Source organism: Peromyscus maniculatus, chromosome 6 (genome assembly GCF_049852395.1).
Source record: "Peromyscus maniculatus bairdii isolate BWxNUB_F1_BW_parent chromosome 6, HU_Pman_BW_mat_3.1, whole genome shotgun sequence".
Lineage (NCBI taxonomy): Eukaryota > Metazoa > Chordata > Mammalia > Rodentia > Cricetidae > Peromyscus > Peromyscus maniculatus.
The window spans coordinates 132,425,539-132,442,154 of NC_134857.1; the positions used below are offsets into that span (position 1 = coordinate 132,425,539).

Genomic DNA, 16,616 nt, shown 5'->3' on the forward strand with positions numbered 1-16,616 from the left:
TGGGGCATTTTCTTGATTGTGGATTGGTGTGGGAGGGCCCAGCCCTAGGTAGGTATATGCTTCCCTGAGGTGGGCCTGGACTATATAAGAAAGCAGATGTGGGCAAGCAGGGGAGGAAGCCAGCCAGCAGCTTGCTCCGTGCTCTTTGTTTCAGTTCCTGTCTCTTGGTTCCTGCCATGAGCTTCTGCCTTGGCCTCCCCAGTGATGGAGTGTGACCTGTGACCCAGATGAACTGTTTCCACCCATAAGCTGCTTTCGGTCCTGGTGTTTATCACAGCAATCGAGAACCTGCTAGGATAAGCGTCCCCTGCTCAGAGAACGGTCCCGTCTACAGTCAAGCTGCATCTTCTCACATCAACGAACCTAATCAAGATACTCCCCCACAGGCATGCTCACAGGAGTGTCTTCTAGGTGACTCTAGAGTCTGTCGTGTGGACAAGCAGCACAAAACAGCACACCTCCACTCCAAGGAGACTTTGTTTCCCCGAGGTTTCTGATTTGAGCATTCCATACCACCTATGTTTTGAAGATTTTACTCTAAAGTGAGGCTGGGTTTGGAAACACATGTACCAGGCTGACATTTAAGCAGCTGGCCAAGGAACAGCTTGGAAGTCAAGTGGTTGTCGGCCCAATCCAGCCCACCTCAGGACTGTCACCGAGGAGAGAGGTCAAAGCTGTTCCCTGGCCCTCAAGGTGTCTTTGTCTCGGTGATCCAGACCGCCACAGTAGTCTGTAGTGGGTAGCCATTCCAGCTTTGGTCTGGAAGCTCCAACCCCCATTGAGGCTTCAGTAACTGTCACGCCTATAAGGCAGAGGACCTTGGAGGACCCGAGATCCAGATGCGCTGCGCGCTGTCTTGTTTCCTGGACCTGGATGCTAGAGGTAGATGAAGGGGAGTTCTCCAGAGAACACCACTGGACTGTGCTGCGTCTTTTCCAGAACCCGCCACCTACCTATCCCTTCATTTGTAAGTTACCCACTAAATAAATCTTCCTTTTAACTACGTGGAGTGGCCTTAATAATTTCACCAATATCAGTCAATGGCTTGACCGCCAGGGAGAGCAGGGTGGGTCTCTGCTTACCGAGGGCACCAGGTCTCCACGCTCCATGATGTCACGGATCAGTTTGCTTCTTTCTGACTCTGAGGCCAGTTCCTGGCGCAGGAGCTCGCCAGTGGAGAGATGAGTGAATCCATATTTTTCTGCCAGTTTCTTGCACTGGGTGCCTTTGCCAGAGCCAGGGCCACCTTGGGAGGGAGACATGTCAGGCATGCATCTCAAGTCCACTGCCTCCTTTTTGGGGACATAATAATTATTTTTTCTAGTGGATATTATTGTATAAAATAATGGTTTCATGATGACATTTCATGCATGTTTATCATGTGCTCTGCTGAGACTCACCCACTGTCCCCTCTCACACCCCTAGCACTCTGGTCCCCTCCTCTTCCCAAATGGTGGTCAACTTTCTATTTGCATGTCACATGTGTGACATCTAGATTCTGTAGGCGACAAAGTGAGCACATGTATCAGTGTGGTTTTCATTTCTTTTTCTTTCATGTGTGCATGTTCATGTGTATGGAGGTGCATGCATGTGCCCATGTTTACAGAGGTCAGAGGACATCCCCAGGTTCACACTCAGGAATGCTGTCTGCTTTGTGTTTTAGACAGGCTCTCATTGGTCTACCAAGTGAACTAGGCTGGCTGCTCAGTAAGCCACAGGATTTCCCTGTCTCTGTCTCCCCAGTGCTGGGATCGTGGGCACACTCCGTCTGTCTTTTTCCCATTAAGTGTCATTTATTTTGTGTGCTCACACACATGCAATGGTGCTCACATGGAGGTCAAAGGACTTTTGGGAGTCAGTTCTCTCCTACCAGGTGCTGCTGGGGAGGGAAGCTTCGTGGCAGGTGCCTTCATCTGCTGAACTTTCTTGCCAGCCCTCGGGACATTAAAAAGATTGATTTATTTTTATTGTATGTGTATAGGCGTTTTGCCTACATGTATATCTGTGTACTATGTGCATGCCGGGTGCCTATAGGGTCCAGAAGACAGTGTCATAGTCCCTGAATCTGGAGTTACCGATGCCCAAGAGTGGCACGGAGTAGTGGTCATAAGTATCTCCAGCTGTAGTCTTCTGTTTTTACTGCCGTCACTATGGGAGTAAAGCTGTAGTGCTTTGTCGGGGAATAGTATTTTAAGGTGTGTTACCTTTGTTTATGTTGCATTTGTTTAACTCTGTGAAGCTGTGTTACTGTGCCTGTCTAAAACACCTGATGGTCTAATAAAGAACTCAACAGCCAATAGTGAGGCAAGAGAAAGGATAAGCAGGGCTGGCAGGCAGAGAGAATAAATAGAAGTAGAGATCTGGGAGAAGAAAAAGGAATGAGAGAGGAAGGAAAACTCCAGGGGCCAGCCACCCAGCCACCCAGCCACCCAGCCACCCAGCTACACAGCCAGACATGGAGTAAGAAGGAAAGAAAACGTATACAGGAATAGAGAAAGATAAAAGCCCCAAGGCCAAAGATAGATGGGATAATTTAAAGTTAAGGAAAGCTGGCAAGAAACAAGCCAAGCTAAGGCCAAGTATTCATAATTAAGAATAAGCCTCCATGTGTAATTTATTTGGGAGCTGTGATTTATTTTGGGTAGTGGGCCCCCCAATAGAGCAAAAACAAACAACAACAATACTTCCTTCACTAGACATGTATTGGAGCCTTATGACATCCAAAGTTGTGCCGGGACCCCTGGACACACACAGAGTGTGGAAATGGGCCAGTCCTTAAGGAGGTAGCTCTCCATGGAGTGACAGGTGCTGTGGGATGTTCTGTATGGCAAATGTGTTGCTCTGATTGGTCAATAAATAAAACACTGATTGACCAGTGGCTAGGCAGGAAATATAGGCGGGACTAACAGAGAGGAGAAAAGAAAGAACAGGAAGGCAGAAGGAGACACTGCCAGCCGCCCCCAGGACAAGCAGCATGTGAAGATGCCGGTAAGCCACAAGCCATGTGGCAAGGTATAGATTTGTGGAAATGGATTTATTTAAGATGTAAGAACAGTTAGCAAGAAGCCTGCCACGGCCAAACAGTTTGTAAGCAATATAAGTCTCTGTGTTTACTTGGTTGGGTCTGAGTGGCTGTGGGACTGGCGGGTGACAGAGATTTGTCCTGACTGTGGGCAGGGCAGGAAAACTCTAGCTACGGACAGGTGTTGGGGCAAGCACAGCAGTTGTGAGCAGGTTGAAAGTGCTGTGTATGGGAGGAACTCCGCCTGCTGCATGGCCTGGAGACAGGAGCATACAGACCTTTCCTAGGGCATGAGACCTTCCAGGGACAGAGAATGGCCACAATAGCCTGCACTTAGTGAATTCTTAAGAAACCCTTGGTGTTAATTTTCAAAAGATATTGCTCGTTGCTGATGTTTTCAAATATTTGTAACGTATAGGAGAATTGTAAGTGAAGCATGAGGAGACTGTGATGGCCCGGGTGTCTCACTCTAGAGCACGTCAGCGTCCCTTCCTACACACCGGGGAGCAGGGTTTTCCTATCCACCCACACGGTCACATCTGCAGACCACCTTTGGCTTTCATGGAACCACCCTGATTGGATAACAGTGTCCATTAAAGCCAGCAGACTAACTCAGGGTCCCGTTTGCTCCTCTGGTCACCTTCGATGTGGAACAGCCCCTCTGGTCTCTTTGACACTTTTTAGGACGTCCCTTGATGTACTTTTCCGTTTTTCCAGCTGTTAATCTGAGTGTCTGTCCTATCAACTTGACTATGACATTGACTCTTTCCCTACCATTCCCCAAGGTTAGCTAGTTGCTAAATTAGAGTATTCTACATCTAAAAAAAATAGCTAACCTCTAATAAGAGCTCATGGTACCCGTCACTACTCTAAGCATTTTCTATGCATCAATTAAGAATAGCAGATGATGCCCATTTTACAGGTGGGAAGTAGAGGCAGAGAGAGGCTAACTCCCTTGCGTGTCTAGTAGGAGCTAACGTGGTGTGTGAAGTTGGGGCTCTGGCTGGCAGAGGTATGCCCTTCTCCTTCCCACGGGGGCCACATCTTGTCTCCTCATGCTCTCAGCCTAGAGTCTGGTCATCGTTCTGTCCCTGCTTACAGGATGGGTGAGGTCCATGGACCCTGCTGCTGTGAGGGTCTACCTGGAAGCACGCCACCCCCACTCCCCAGTGGCCAGTGTTGTCCCGTGCCCCACGCAGCGAAGTGCAAAGCCCGTGGCATGTCAGCCCTCCCGCATCTCGTCCTGTTTCCCCTCTTCCACCTTTTCTCCACCCCCTCCTTAAAAAGTGGATAAAAAATAAAAGTAACCTTCCAATGTGGACCAGAGGGACTGTTCCACATCGAAGGTGACCAGAGAAGCAACATGGGACCCTGAGTTAGTCTGCTGGCTATAACGGACACTGTTATCCAATCAGGGTGGTTCCAGGAAAGCCAAAGGTGGTCTGCAGATGTGACCGTGTGGGTGGATAGGAAAACCCTGGTCCCCTGTGTGTAGGAAGGGACGCTGACGTGCTCTAGAGTGAGACACCCGGGCCATCACAGTCCCCTCATGCTTCACTTACAATTCTCCTATAGTCACCAATCTTTGCAAACTGGTTCCTTCTAGAGGATCCTGAAGCATTTGCTCCTCCTGCTTCTCAGCTTCAAATGCCAGGTCCTTCCTATTCTTTCTATTCCCTAGCTTTTAGAAAAAACATTAAACAATATTTATTTTATTTATTTGCTTTGTGTGTGTGTCCATAATTGGTGCTCATTCATGCCTCCTAATCATAGCTTCCTGAAAAGGGAATATTTAAAAGAAAAATACAAAACACAATTGAAATTCTAGCCAGAATCACAACTCTCTCGGGGAGTGGAACTCGCTGTTAAGGAAGGAATGTCAGTTCCCGACGACCCACTTTAGCAGAAGGGCCTCTCGGCTCCCTTCCTTGTGTGGCAGCCAAGCCAGGAAGGATACCCGTGTTCTGTCATTTGCTCATCCAGAGAGCTGCTCTAAGCCAAGTGGGGAGGTTCAGACGCCCCCACAGCACTGCAAGGACGGTCCAAACATAACAGGAAAACAGCAATTACAGAGGGGCAGTAACAGGCAGGTCGCCGCAGAGACAGCTACCTCCTAATGCACATCCGCTCCACGCAGTAACTCTGGCTTCCCGCTCTAACAGGAAGGGAGAGCGAGGGGACAAGAGAGACACTCAGAGGAAGAAGTGCTTCTAGGTAACTGACTAAGAGGGGTTCACAGCTGAGCTCTGGGAGGCCACAGGATTTCTGTGGCTTGTGTTTACTTGGAAACTCCTTTCCTGGGAAGGCTGTGCCTGGTCATGTGGAAAAGATATTTTCCGACTTGGCTTCCAAGGCAAAGACACTGTGTTCCAATTATTTCCTTCTTTCAGCCTCCTACTAATATGACTATTATAGGTTTGCCCCTCTGAAATGTTATTTAATAAATCTCGACACAAAGGCAATTAAAACGCTCCATCTCAAATTAACAACAGCTGTGTGGAGTGGCGCTCGCTGGCTGCCCCAGTTAGAAGCCTTTCGTGGGAGCAACAGCTGCAGATTCTTAGCATTTTTGGGCCAAATGGTGCAGGCAGTGTGGAATTTTAAGTAACCTGTACAATGGCATGATTCTTCCCCTGGCTCCAAACTGGGGAGCAATGTGATTTTTCTCACTGTAAAAAGGGCATAAAGTCTGCTGGTGGATGCATGGCTTTTCATCCTGTCTCTAACGTCACCAAAGCCCCAACTTAACACTTTTAAATAAAGGGGGATTTGCTATCCCTCTAGAATCATTTGATAACACGGGACCAAAGTCTTTTGAAGAACCCCATCTCAGAATGAAGGGTCTGTGCTCTCCGGTGGCCAGGTGACCGATGGCCACAATTGCCGCCGCCTCACTGGTGTTTCATGTGTCATTAACTGTAGGCTTGTGCCCTCAGCAGACCCTACACAGCCCCACATGGTATGAGTGAGAGTCCAGGCGACATTCCGCTTTCAAGGGGTGTGTTGGGCCCTCATGGGAAAAAGAGTGGAAAATCCTTATTTTCAGTCTCAAATGGAATTTGAACAGACAGGTCAATGGAGTTTCCACGTGAACCTCAAGTTGCACTAACGGAACAGGGAAAACACTGGGAGCCTGGCTTTCCACTCAGCCTGTCTCTGCCCAGAGCCAGCTGAGGGGGCGCTGCTCTTCCAGCCCCGGTGTTCTCCGGGCTAGCCCTGTACCAGTTTTCATAACCTCTCAGCCTTCAAAGAGGGGACCCGAATCCCCAGCAATGGTTGCTGCTGCCTGGCTTTGGGAAGGGTGGGGGAGTCGGCAGAGCCGGCAGGGGTAACACATTCAGGTCCAGCACTGGAAAGTGCGGGCAGATGAAGATGTACGCAGACAACCAGCTACCGATGCCGGCTGCCAGCTACCGAGGAGCACTTGGATGACTCTTCCGGCGGACTTTTTCCACAGTCATAGTGCCGAGCTGGGTCCACACTGCTGTGTCTATTCTCACCACCTGGCACTATCTACCACCTCAGGGATCACTGAGGAAGGAGAGCTGGGGTTATTTAAAAAGCCAAATCATGTATTTGTGTGAGTTCACAGTCAATATTATAAACACACTTCCACAAAACATGGTAACTTTTCCCCCCACCAAGTGGAAATGATAAAAGGCATCTAATCTAGGGCTATTATGAAGTTCATCTTCAAGTATTTATAGTTACATATAGCTGACATGGGGTGGATATTTTAGACTTGGAGCATGAGGACCTCATGCAGTCTAGGTTGGCCTTGTGCGTGATGTAGCCAAGGATGATTTTCAGCTTCTGGTCCTCCTACCTCGACTTCCGAAGTGGTGTGATTACAAGGATCCACCACACCATCAATTACAAGTATCCGCCACACCACCACAATCCATGGTGTCAAGGACTGAATACAGCTTCATGACTCTGGGAAGCACCGGACCAACTGGACACAGCCCAGCCACGGTGTCTGCTACGGACATTGTATCGTATACTCTTGACCCTTGGCGGTAAGTCAGGCTTAGCGGAGGCCTACTCAGACAGCTCTCACTTGGAGAACATTGATGGGAGGCTTCTGTAGTGTGACACTGATGGGCCCTGGTGCAGACCATCTTGGAGCTGTCTTCCCACTGAGGAATATCAGCTGCATGCTAGGCTGTGCTCAGGGCCCCTAAGTGCCAAGTCAGAGGAGGGTTAGTAATGAATGACCATGCCGACGCATGTGATGTGTTAGGGAAGAATCTAGCACAGTGTGGAATCCTCTACCATGTGGAGGAAGTGGAAAGCAAGAGGGTCCTGCAGACAGTGGTGCAGGGAAGTGTGGCTCATTGTTCAGGGCCCAGGGAAGAGGGCCCTGCCAACAAGCCCTGAGGGCTCTCGGAGAGGCCTGAGCACGGCAAGTGTGGTGCTGGCTGGTCTTGCTCTCCCCGCTTCCCTCTCCCTTGCTAAACCGTTAGACTACATTTTAAAGCAGCCACCAAGGTCTATTCTGTTATTTGGCCACTTCCTTATTTATGCCTGACTAAAACTCCAAGGTCTAGCTATCCAAATTCATTATTCGGCTACACTGACTAACAGGTCCAACCAGGACTTCTTACCAACTCATGCTAACACAGACGTCCTCCTTTTCTCCTTAAAAACCACTCCTGCAGACACCTGCTGCTGCCCTGGTCCAGAGGCAGGCCCTCCTCCCTGACTTGTCTCTCCGGGGTAAGAAATCTCCTTTGTGCTGAGAACTTGGTGTCTGGGTGTGTCCTGTGCCGACTCTGAGGCCCCCTTCAAGCCCCGACTCTGCGGCTCTGCACTCCTGTGGCCATGGATTGGCCCTTTAATTTTCCTGACCTTTGGTTTCTCCTTGGGGAGAAATAATCAACCTTTTGTCTCACTCTGTGACTTTTTCCCCACCAAGTTCCAGTACTTGACCAGTCGCCAAGTTTTGATTCTACTTCTGAAAAAGCCTTTGATATCTATCTGTTGTCTATAATCTCTCTATAAATGTTCCTCATCTTTTCTCTCAGGCAAAAACATAGTACTTGGTACCTGGCCATTTCTAACAAAACCCTGTTCCTCAGCTCTGTCCTGAGTTATATCATTGAGCACACAGAGGTCTGAATCAAACATAATCCACAGTTAGAAACAAATGTGGGCATTTCATCACTTGGAAATGTCTGACTATGTGCAAGCATGTGAGCTGTATCGGCATGTATGCAATTCTGCATGTGTATTTGATAGTTCAATAATAAACACTGGATCTAGAGAACTCACAGAATTACATTTCTCTAAAGCAATGCAGAGGACATTTGTTGGATTCTGATTGCCATTAGCAAAGTGTCCCAGGCCTGTATTCCTACACTAGGCCAGGAAATTTCCCACAATCCAGTTTTATCCATGTATACGTCTGGTTGAAGCTAAGACTTCACCACTTGGCTCCAAACTTCTCTCTAACGGTGTCTTCCCACCCCGTCGCTTTCCCGCTTGTCTGTTCTCTTTATGATCCCACCAAAGTGATGCTTTTCCTTGGGACTCTACTTCCCTAGTCAGCTGTACCAGACCCGAACTGGTGATGAATGCTTTGCCTGCTTGGAAACTGTGGTGCTTGCCCTGACAAGCGCTGCCCACTCCTCATGGCCGGCGATTTATTCACTTGATTTATCTCCACTCTGAGGTGGTGAGTATTCCTGGGCAGAGGCAGGAGACAGCCCATTGGTCCTGCTCTCTAACGCCATCACAGCTTTAACACCTCTTGGCAACTGCGTTCCTCTCCTGCTGATATGAGACGTTCACGGTTGTGCTTGAGTATTTCCCAGAGTTCTCAGTGACGATGATACGGGAGGCGGACGGGTGAATCCCTGGAAGCTTGTGGACCAGTTATCATAGCCTACTTGGCAAGGTTCTAGGCCAATGAGAGCCTGTCTCAATCAAAGGGAGAAGACACATGGGGACCAATGTCCAAGACTGTCCAAGGTTGTCATCTGACCACACACACACACCACACTACACACACCACACCTATACCATACACAACATACATACACACCCACCACACATACACACACACACACACCACATACACACATACTACACACACCACATATACACATACTACACACACCACACATACACCATACACAACACACATACACACACACCACACCTATACCATACACAACACACATACACACCCACCACACATACACACCACACACACAACACACATATATCATACATACTACACACACAAACCACACACACCACTTACACACACACCACATCTATACCATACACAACACACATACACACCCACCACACATACACACCACACACACACACACCACATACACACATACTACACACACCACATATACACACACTACATACACACATACTACACACACCACATATACACACACTACACACACCACATATACACACACTACACACACCACACATATACCATACACAACACACATACACACCCACCACACATACACACCACACACACAACACACATATATCATACATACTACACACACAAACCACACACACCACTTACACACACATACCACATACACACACACCACACACACACCACATACACACCCATACCACACACACACACACACACACACACACACACACACCACATACACACCCATACCACACACACACACACACACACACACACACACACACACACACACACACACCACATACACACACAGAGTGATCTTAGCGCTAACATTGCACACTTTGACAATGATTGGACACAACTTTTCCATTGTGGACTATTTTCCGCATCTTTAAAGGTGAATGGTCTTTGCAGTCCTAGCTTTGAGAGTATCAAGCAGCTTTTGCAAATCAATCTATCCCGTTTCTAGGTAACCTCTGTTGTCGTTTTTCCAAAAACTCACCCATTCCTGCCCTTGAATCCTCCTCTCTAAATGAAAACAGTCTCAACCCTGAGTTTATGATGTTGCGACTGAATGATTCCATTCAGAGAAAAGCTGTCTCGCTACTTAACTGTGATCTGACTGCCCAGGAACGGCCAGCCAGCTGGGACCCAGAAGCCACTCCTGTGGCTTTGCCAGGCTGGGCTTCAATGTGCTACTGCTGGGAGCCAATGCTCTGTGGCCTGGGGTGATTAGGAAAACCCCATGTTTATACCCGTCAACATTTCATTAGCTCTGAAAGCCTTTGACAGGTGTCTTGGTGGACATGTTGAAACATGCCAGGGACAGGTCCAGCCTGGGTCGTAAGAACTTCAGAAGGGACTGGAATCCTGAGACAGTAGACATGCTTCCTTATTCTTGTGGCCTGGCATCCAGAGGTACCTGACAACTGCTGGATCAGTGACTGGATGGTGAGCCCTTAGCAAGGCAGCCCTTTGCACTCGGGGGTCAATGGGCCTGGTTCTAGGCCTTGCAGCCTTGTACATGACTCAGGGTCAATGGGCCTGGTTCTAGGCCTTACAGCCTTGTACATGACTCAGGGTCAATGGGCCTGGTTCTAGGCCTTACAGCCTTGTACATGACTCAGGGTCAATGGGCCTTGTTCTAGGCCTTACAGCCTTGTACATGACTCAGGATCAATGGGTCTAGTTCTAGGCCTTACAGCCTTGTACATGACTCAGGGTCAATGGGCCTGGTTCTAGGCCTTACAGCCTTGTACATGACTCAGGATCAATGGGCCTGGTTCTAGGCCTTACAGCCTTGTACATGACTCAGGGTCAATGGGCCTGGTTCTAGGCCTTACAGCCTTGTACATGACTCAGGATCAATGGGTCTAGTTCTAGGCCTTATAGCCTTGTACATGACACAGCGTCAATGGGTCTGGTTCTAGGCCTTGCTTTGGACTTGCTGAGTGGCTGGAAAAGAACTGATTTGCCCCCTCTCTGGGGCTACAGGACTCCTACATCCTGGCTCTAATTAACAATCATTGATGCAATTACACAAGCAAAGTAAATTAGAAAGCCCCTGGCCCCTGTGGCATGCTAAGAGCCACTCTGCCTCCATGGCCTGGCTTCCTTGACTGTGAACTGGATTCCATGAAGGGATCCCTACTTTGGGTTGGGTTACTCCACAAAGTCCCAGCCTACGGAAGGAATTTTATCCTGACCTGCTACAGTTAGGCCTGGAATATTCTCTAAAGGCCTATGTATGTGGTAAAGGCTTCAGTCCTCAGCTTGGCACAGTGGGATGGAGTTTAAGAGGTGGTGCCTACTGGGAGGATTTAGATCTTAAGGGATGATCCCTGAAGGTGGCTGGGATGCTTGTTCATTCATTTTCTCTTTCAGGGCCTGGCCCTGAGGCGAGAAGTTCTGCTGTCATGTGATCCCACCATGGTACGCCAGGCAGGCACTCCACTACTGACTCACAGCCTGATCCCATCTCTAGAGCTCTGGACAGCCAGCATTTGGCTGCCCAGCTCTTCTCCTTGCTATGGAACTGCCACAGTCTTGCTTGAGAGGAGCTGTACCAGCATGGTTCCTGCAGTGAACAACCAAGAAAGTTAGTGTTGGGAAAAAATTCCCAACCAGGAAGGATACCTCTGAATGCCTGCAGCTGATGCCTCCTGGAGATGTTAGAAGATTCCCCAGGAAAAGGGGGCAGGTATTTACAACTGACTTTGAAATGTATAAGAAGTAAAGCCACACTGAGGGGTAGAGAAGCACAGATCTGTGAGAAAACAAGATGTTGCAAAACGCTAACAGTAGAATGTAGTTGACAGGCACACAGTGCTCACTGTAAAAATGCTTCTAGCTCTGCTGGAAGTTTGAAATTTTTCATTATTTAAAAAAAAAAAAAGGCTAACCATCAAAACACATTCCCCAGGTGATTCTGGGGATGGGCCTGTTTGGGAGCTTCTAGAGGAGATAAGCAAGAAAAACCATTTGCTGAGATCCTCCAGGGGCTGCCTGGGGGCTGTGCTGATCTTTCTTTTCATATTTATAGCATAATATGCTGAGATAATGGCTCCATGGTGAATGAGTAATTGTTATGACCGCCAATAAAGTCCTCATCGCCTTATTAAATGCTGGGCCATTCCTCTCACAGCAGACAGAGGAACTGCTGGTGTTCCCTGTCAAGCTGGCGGGAAGGTTCCAAGATGTGCCTGAGAGTTCCTGCATGCCACCTAGAAGAAAGTCTCCATTTCAGCCCTTTTTGGCTTTCTGTGTTACCTAATAAATGTCTGCTTCGTTTGTGATAGGTCAGGTGATGCTTTAAATGGCACTTGAAACAGGTGCTCTCTAAAAGTCTGTAATAGAGAACACTATGCCAAGAGCCACAGGTGCCCTGGTACCACTGGGTGCCATAGGACCTGGAAGGCCCTCTGGCCCTCCTTGCTGGAGTCAGGCAGATGTGGAGTTCACACGTACACCACACAGTTCTCTATCAGCCAGTGTGGTCATTGGGTACCAGTGAGTTCCAGGCAAGCCAGGGCTACATAGAGAGACCTCTTTCTCTCTCTCTCTTAAACACACACACACACACACACACACACACACACACACACACACACACACACACACACACCAAACAAAACTCAGGAAATTGAGCACTTGTTGAAATAACTTTGGTAAACTCTTCACACAGCAGAGTGCAGGAGATACAGTCAGCATTTTGTTGACTACACTCTTAGTGCAGGTTCAGGAGAAACTGGACCAGCCGTTTAGACAGCGTGATAGGGCTTCCAGAAGGATTTCAGGCACGGGGAAGGAGGTCAGTCCTTATTGTACCTGGCAAGCACGTAGACTGTGTTCTTTTCTTCCTCGTGGTAACCTGGTATCCCAAAGGGCCATGAAGTCAACAGTACCACTTTCTTGGAGGAAATCATTTAAAACTTGAAGAGGAAAGAAAGAAGGAAGAATGGAAGAATGGAAGAATGGAAGAGAGAGAAAGAAACTTGGCTGCATTGTGCAGTATTCCAAGGATGGTGTTGCGCACTTTTGAGTCTGTTCTTCGCAGAGTTTATTATTAGCTTCATTTGAGTAAAGGAAGTACTCATGCCACTTCCACTAAACGTGGAATCCATTTGCAGTGTAGAGTTTATGTAACTGAGTTCACTCTCAAGATACAGTACCCACATTTCTCCACCAGAAAGATGTCTCAGTGGTGCCTTCAAGGGCTCTCGGCCAGTACCGCAATGTTTGCCTGCCTCGTCTCGCCCTGAATGGCCAGATATTTGAAGATACAGCTGTTGGGGCCAAGACAGCGTGACAGAGCCATTTAGAATCTGGACTCTTTCCCGGAGGGAAGAGGTGTGTGTGTGTGTGTGTGTGTGTGTGTGTGTGTGTGTGTGTGTGTGTGTGTCTTCAGCTAGGCCCATCTAAAGGCTGGGAGTCAGGTGGAAACTTACTTCTCTATGGAAACCCGGCTTCATTGGCAGGGGACTCACAGCCTAGTGCCAGGCATGATGGCTCACATCTACAATCCCAGCATTCAGGAAGCTGGGGCAGGAGGATTGGGTCACATCTGAGGCCAGCCTGGGCTATGAAACCTTGTCTCACAAATCTAAGCAAGAGCAAAAAGAGGGAATTAATTGTGGGAATCGGATTGCTTGATCTTGGAAGCCAAGAGGTCCCACTGTGGCTATCTCGAGTCAGAACAAGGGAAGCCGGTGGTGGCAAGCTGAGCTCAAATGTCTAAGAACCAGGAGTCCTCTCAGGTTTCTGGCAATTTGATAGTCTAGGTAGATGGTGTAAGTTCTAGAGTCTGAAGGCTGAAGAACCCGGAGCTGTGATGTCCAGGGGCAGGATAAATGGATTCCAACTCCCAAAGTGACAGAATCCCAGTTCCTCTTCTGTGTTCCACTCTGCCCGCCCGCTGGCCCCATAAACTGAATGGTGCTCACTCACACTGATGAGTTCCGGTCTTCCTTATTTGGTCCATGGGTTCAAATGGAAGTCTCACTTGGAAAAACCCTCAAAACACTCAGAATTCATGCTTTGCCCACTGTCTTGGTAGCACATAACCCAGCCAAGTGGATGCAAAATTGCTCATTGCTTTGCTCATGAGTTGTCTGCTTCAAATCACAGTAGAAGACAGAGTCTAGCCTGGGATTCCATAGCTCAGCATGACCATTCTGATGATCTTGGTTCAGTCTCACATCAGGGCTTTCCTCCACCTTGAAGGGTTTCTTTGTCCTCCTTGTTGCCCTGGCTCTTCCCATTGTACTGATGCAATGCTGGGCCTCTGACATTCTTCTTCTCTTACATGTGCTCTGTGTCCCTGGGTCCAGAGGGACTTTCAGGGTAGTCTAGACCTCCAGGAGCCAGAGAAGCAGAGCCTCTCTGGAGATGTGGCGCTGTCCTCTGACGCCCCCACAACTGTGCTTCCGAGAAGACCAGTGCAGCAAACATCAAGGGACCTGTCCCCTCCAAGATGCCTAAACACAAAGACTGAGGTTTCTTTTGGTCCCTGTGTACCCTACCCACTATCACCTCACTTCAGCTGTTGGTTCTCCGAATGTGGCCCACAGACACTGGAGAGTCCCCACTTGTATTATAACTCTAAGAAGTTGTTTGCTTCCCATGGATGGCAGAGGCCGTGATTATAACAACTGAATCCAAGTATCAGAATCTAGCTGAACGAGCCATTGTATGATTCTTTAATTTTTCTTACATTCATTTATTTAGTATGTATGCATGCATGCCACAACATGTGTGTGAAGGTCAGAGGGCAACTTGTGAGAGTGAATTCTCTCTCCTACCATGTAGACTCCAGGGATGAAACTCAAGTCCTCAGGCTTGGTGGCAAAGCTCAGCCTTCACCAGTGCGCCATCTCACTGGGTCATGTTTTCACACCACAGTGTTCCTGAACCAATATCACTCAAGAATACTTAGGTGGGCGGTGGTGACCCACGCCTTTAGTCCCAGCACTCGGGAGGCGGAGCCAGGTGGATCTCTGTGAGTTCGAGGCCAGCCTGGGCTACCAAGTGAATTCCAGGAAAAGGCGCAAAGCTACATAGAGAAACCCTGTCTCAAAAAAACCAAAAAAAAAAAAAAATACTTTGGTGAAGCAGAAAAAATTAATTAAAAATAATTACCCACAACTATGCACTATATTAATTCTTTTGAGACAGATTCTCACTATGTAGCCCTGGCTGGCCTGAAATTTGATGTAGACCAGGCTGGCTACAAACTTACAGAGTTCCTCCTGCCTCTGCCTCCCGAGTGCTGGCACCTAGGGCAGGCATCACCTTGCCCTGCCCTTTTACTGGTCGGTACTGTGAAATGGGAAGCTCACATAAAGCCATGGGCCACAGAGCAGTAACTGCTTCCTGGAGGAAGAGTATGTGTGTGACTACATTGCTGAACTAGCTGCCCTTTTTAGCTGAATGCCATTCCTGATCCCTCCTTCCCAAGTACCATCCAGGCCCAGACCCGCTTGGCTTCCAAGATCAGGTGAGATTGGATGCACCCACGGCAGTGTGCCTGCAGATCTGTTTACTTTCTGAGGAATCACCTAGGACGTGTCAGGCTCCACTATCCGCCAATCATGTTTTTAGAGTGAATAAAGCCTGTCACTTCCAGGGAAACAGCTGGTAGCATGTGTGGATTCCAACTCCTCCCCCAAGGTATACTGTTTTCTGATACATTGTTTGCCTTTCTGTCTTCCTGGGGAATGAACACTGGTAATGGTATTTTGTCCTTTGTCTGGGCACAAGCACTCCACTAACATTGACGTGCTTTCTCTAGTGCCTGGCCTGTGTCAAGTGCTAAACTGACGCTGCTTTCTCTCACGGCGAGGTTCAATAAAAAGCATCATAATGTTTTATATCAGATTTAAATCAACACATGGGTTGGTGAAACCACATATTCATGCTGATGCCCAAGTAGATACTTCTGAAAGATAACTCATAGTCCTTTCATAACAGGAAACAATGTAAAGACAACAGGGTTATAACAAAGTCATAACAATCATTTAATACTGAATTTCGGGAAAAATTCTCAATTCTCTAGGAAAATAAATAGGACCGTGTGTAGTGGCTAACAAGGGATATAATAACATATAATCTGGGCTGGAGAGATGGCTTAGTGGTTAAGAACACTGGCTGCTCTTCCAGAGGTCCTGAGTTCAATTCCAAGCAACCACATGGTGGCTCACAACCATCTGTAATAACATCTGGTGCCCTCTTCTGGCCTGCAGACATACATGCACACAGAACACTGTATACATAATAAATAAATAAATCTTTAAAAAAAACCCCACATAATCTTATCAGAATAACTCCCAAAGCTGATGGCTTGTGTAAGTTAGGCTTGCTGCTATGACCTATGAAAAGCAATGTAAAGGCCAGAAGATTGACTGTGGCTCACGGTTTCTGTGGGATTGCTCCATCATGGTTATGAGAGCATGGTAGAGCTGCACAGTTCTCATCATGGCAAACAAGAAGCAGAGAAAAAGGGTACGGGAAGTGGTAGGACCTGAGCTATCCCCCAGAGGAGGTCCCCATGAACTTCTGCCTCCAGCAAGGTCCTGCCTCCTACACCTTCACTCTCTCCCAGATTATTATGAATCTACCAAAGCCTCAGTAATTCCACTGATTAGGTCAGAGATCTCATGATCTAACAATTCTCTTTGG

General features: G+C 48.0%; 1 protein-coding gene across 3 annotated transcripts in view; it reads right to left on the reverse strand.

The window, feature by feature from the left end:
• Ak5 (adenylate kinase 5) overlaps positions 1–16,616 on the reverse strand; it is a 210,465-nt gene that overhangs the window by 16,604 nt on the left and 177,245 nt on the right. For all 3 annotated transcript variants that reach the window (XM_006989509.3, XM_042280169.2, XM_042280168.2), the window contains one exon: positions 1,083–1,246. In XM_006989509.3, coding sequence (XP_006989571.1) covers positions 1,083–1,246 — 164 coding nt within the window. The remainder of the gene's footprint in view (positions 1–1,082; positions 1,247–16,616) is intronic.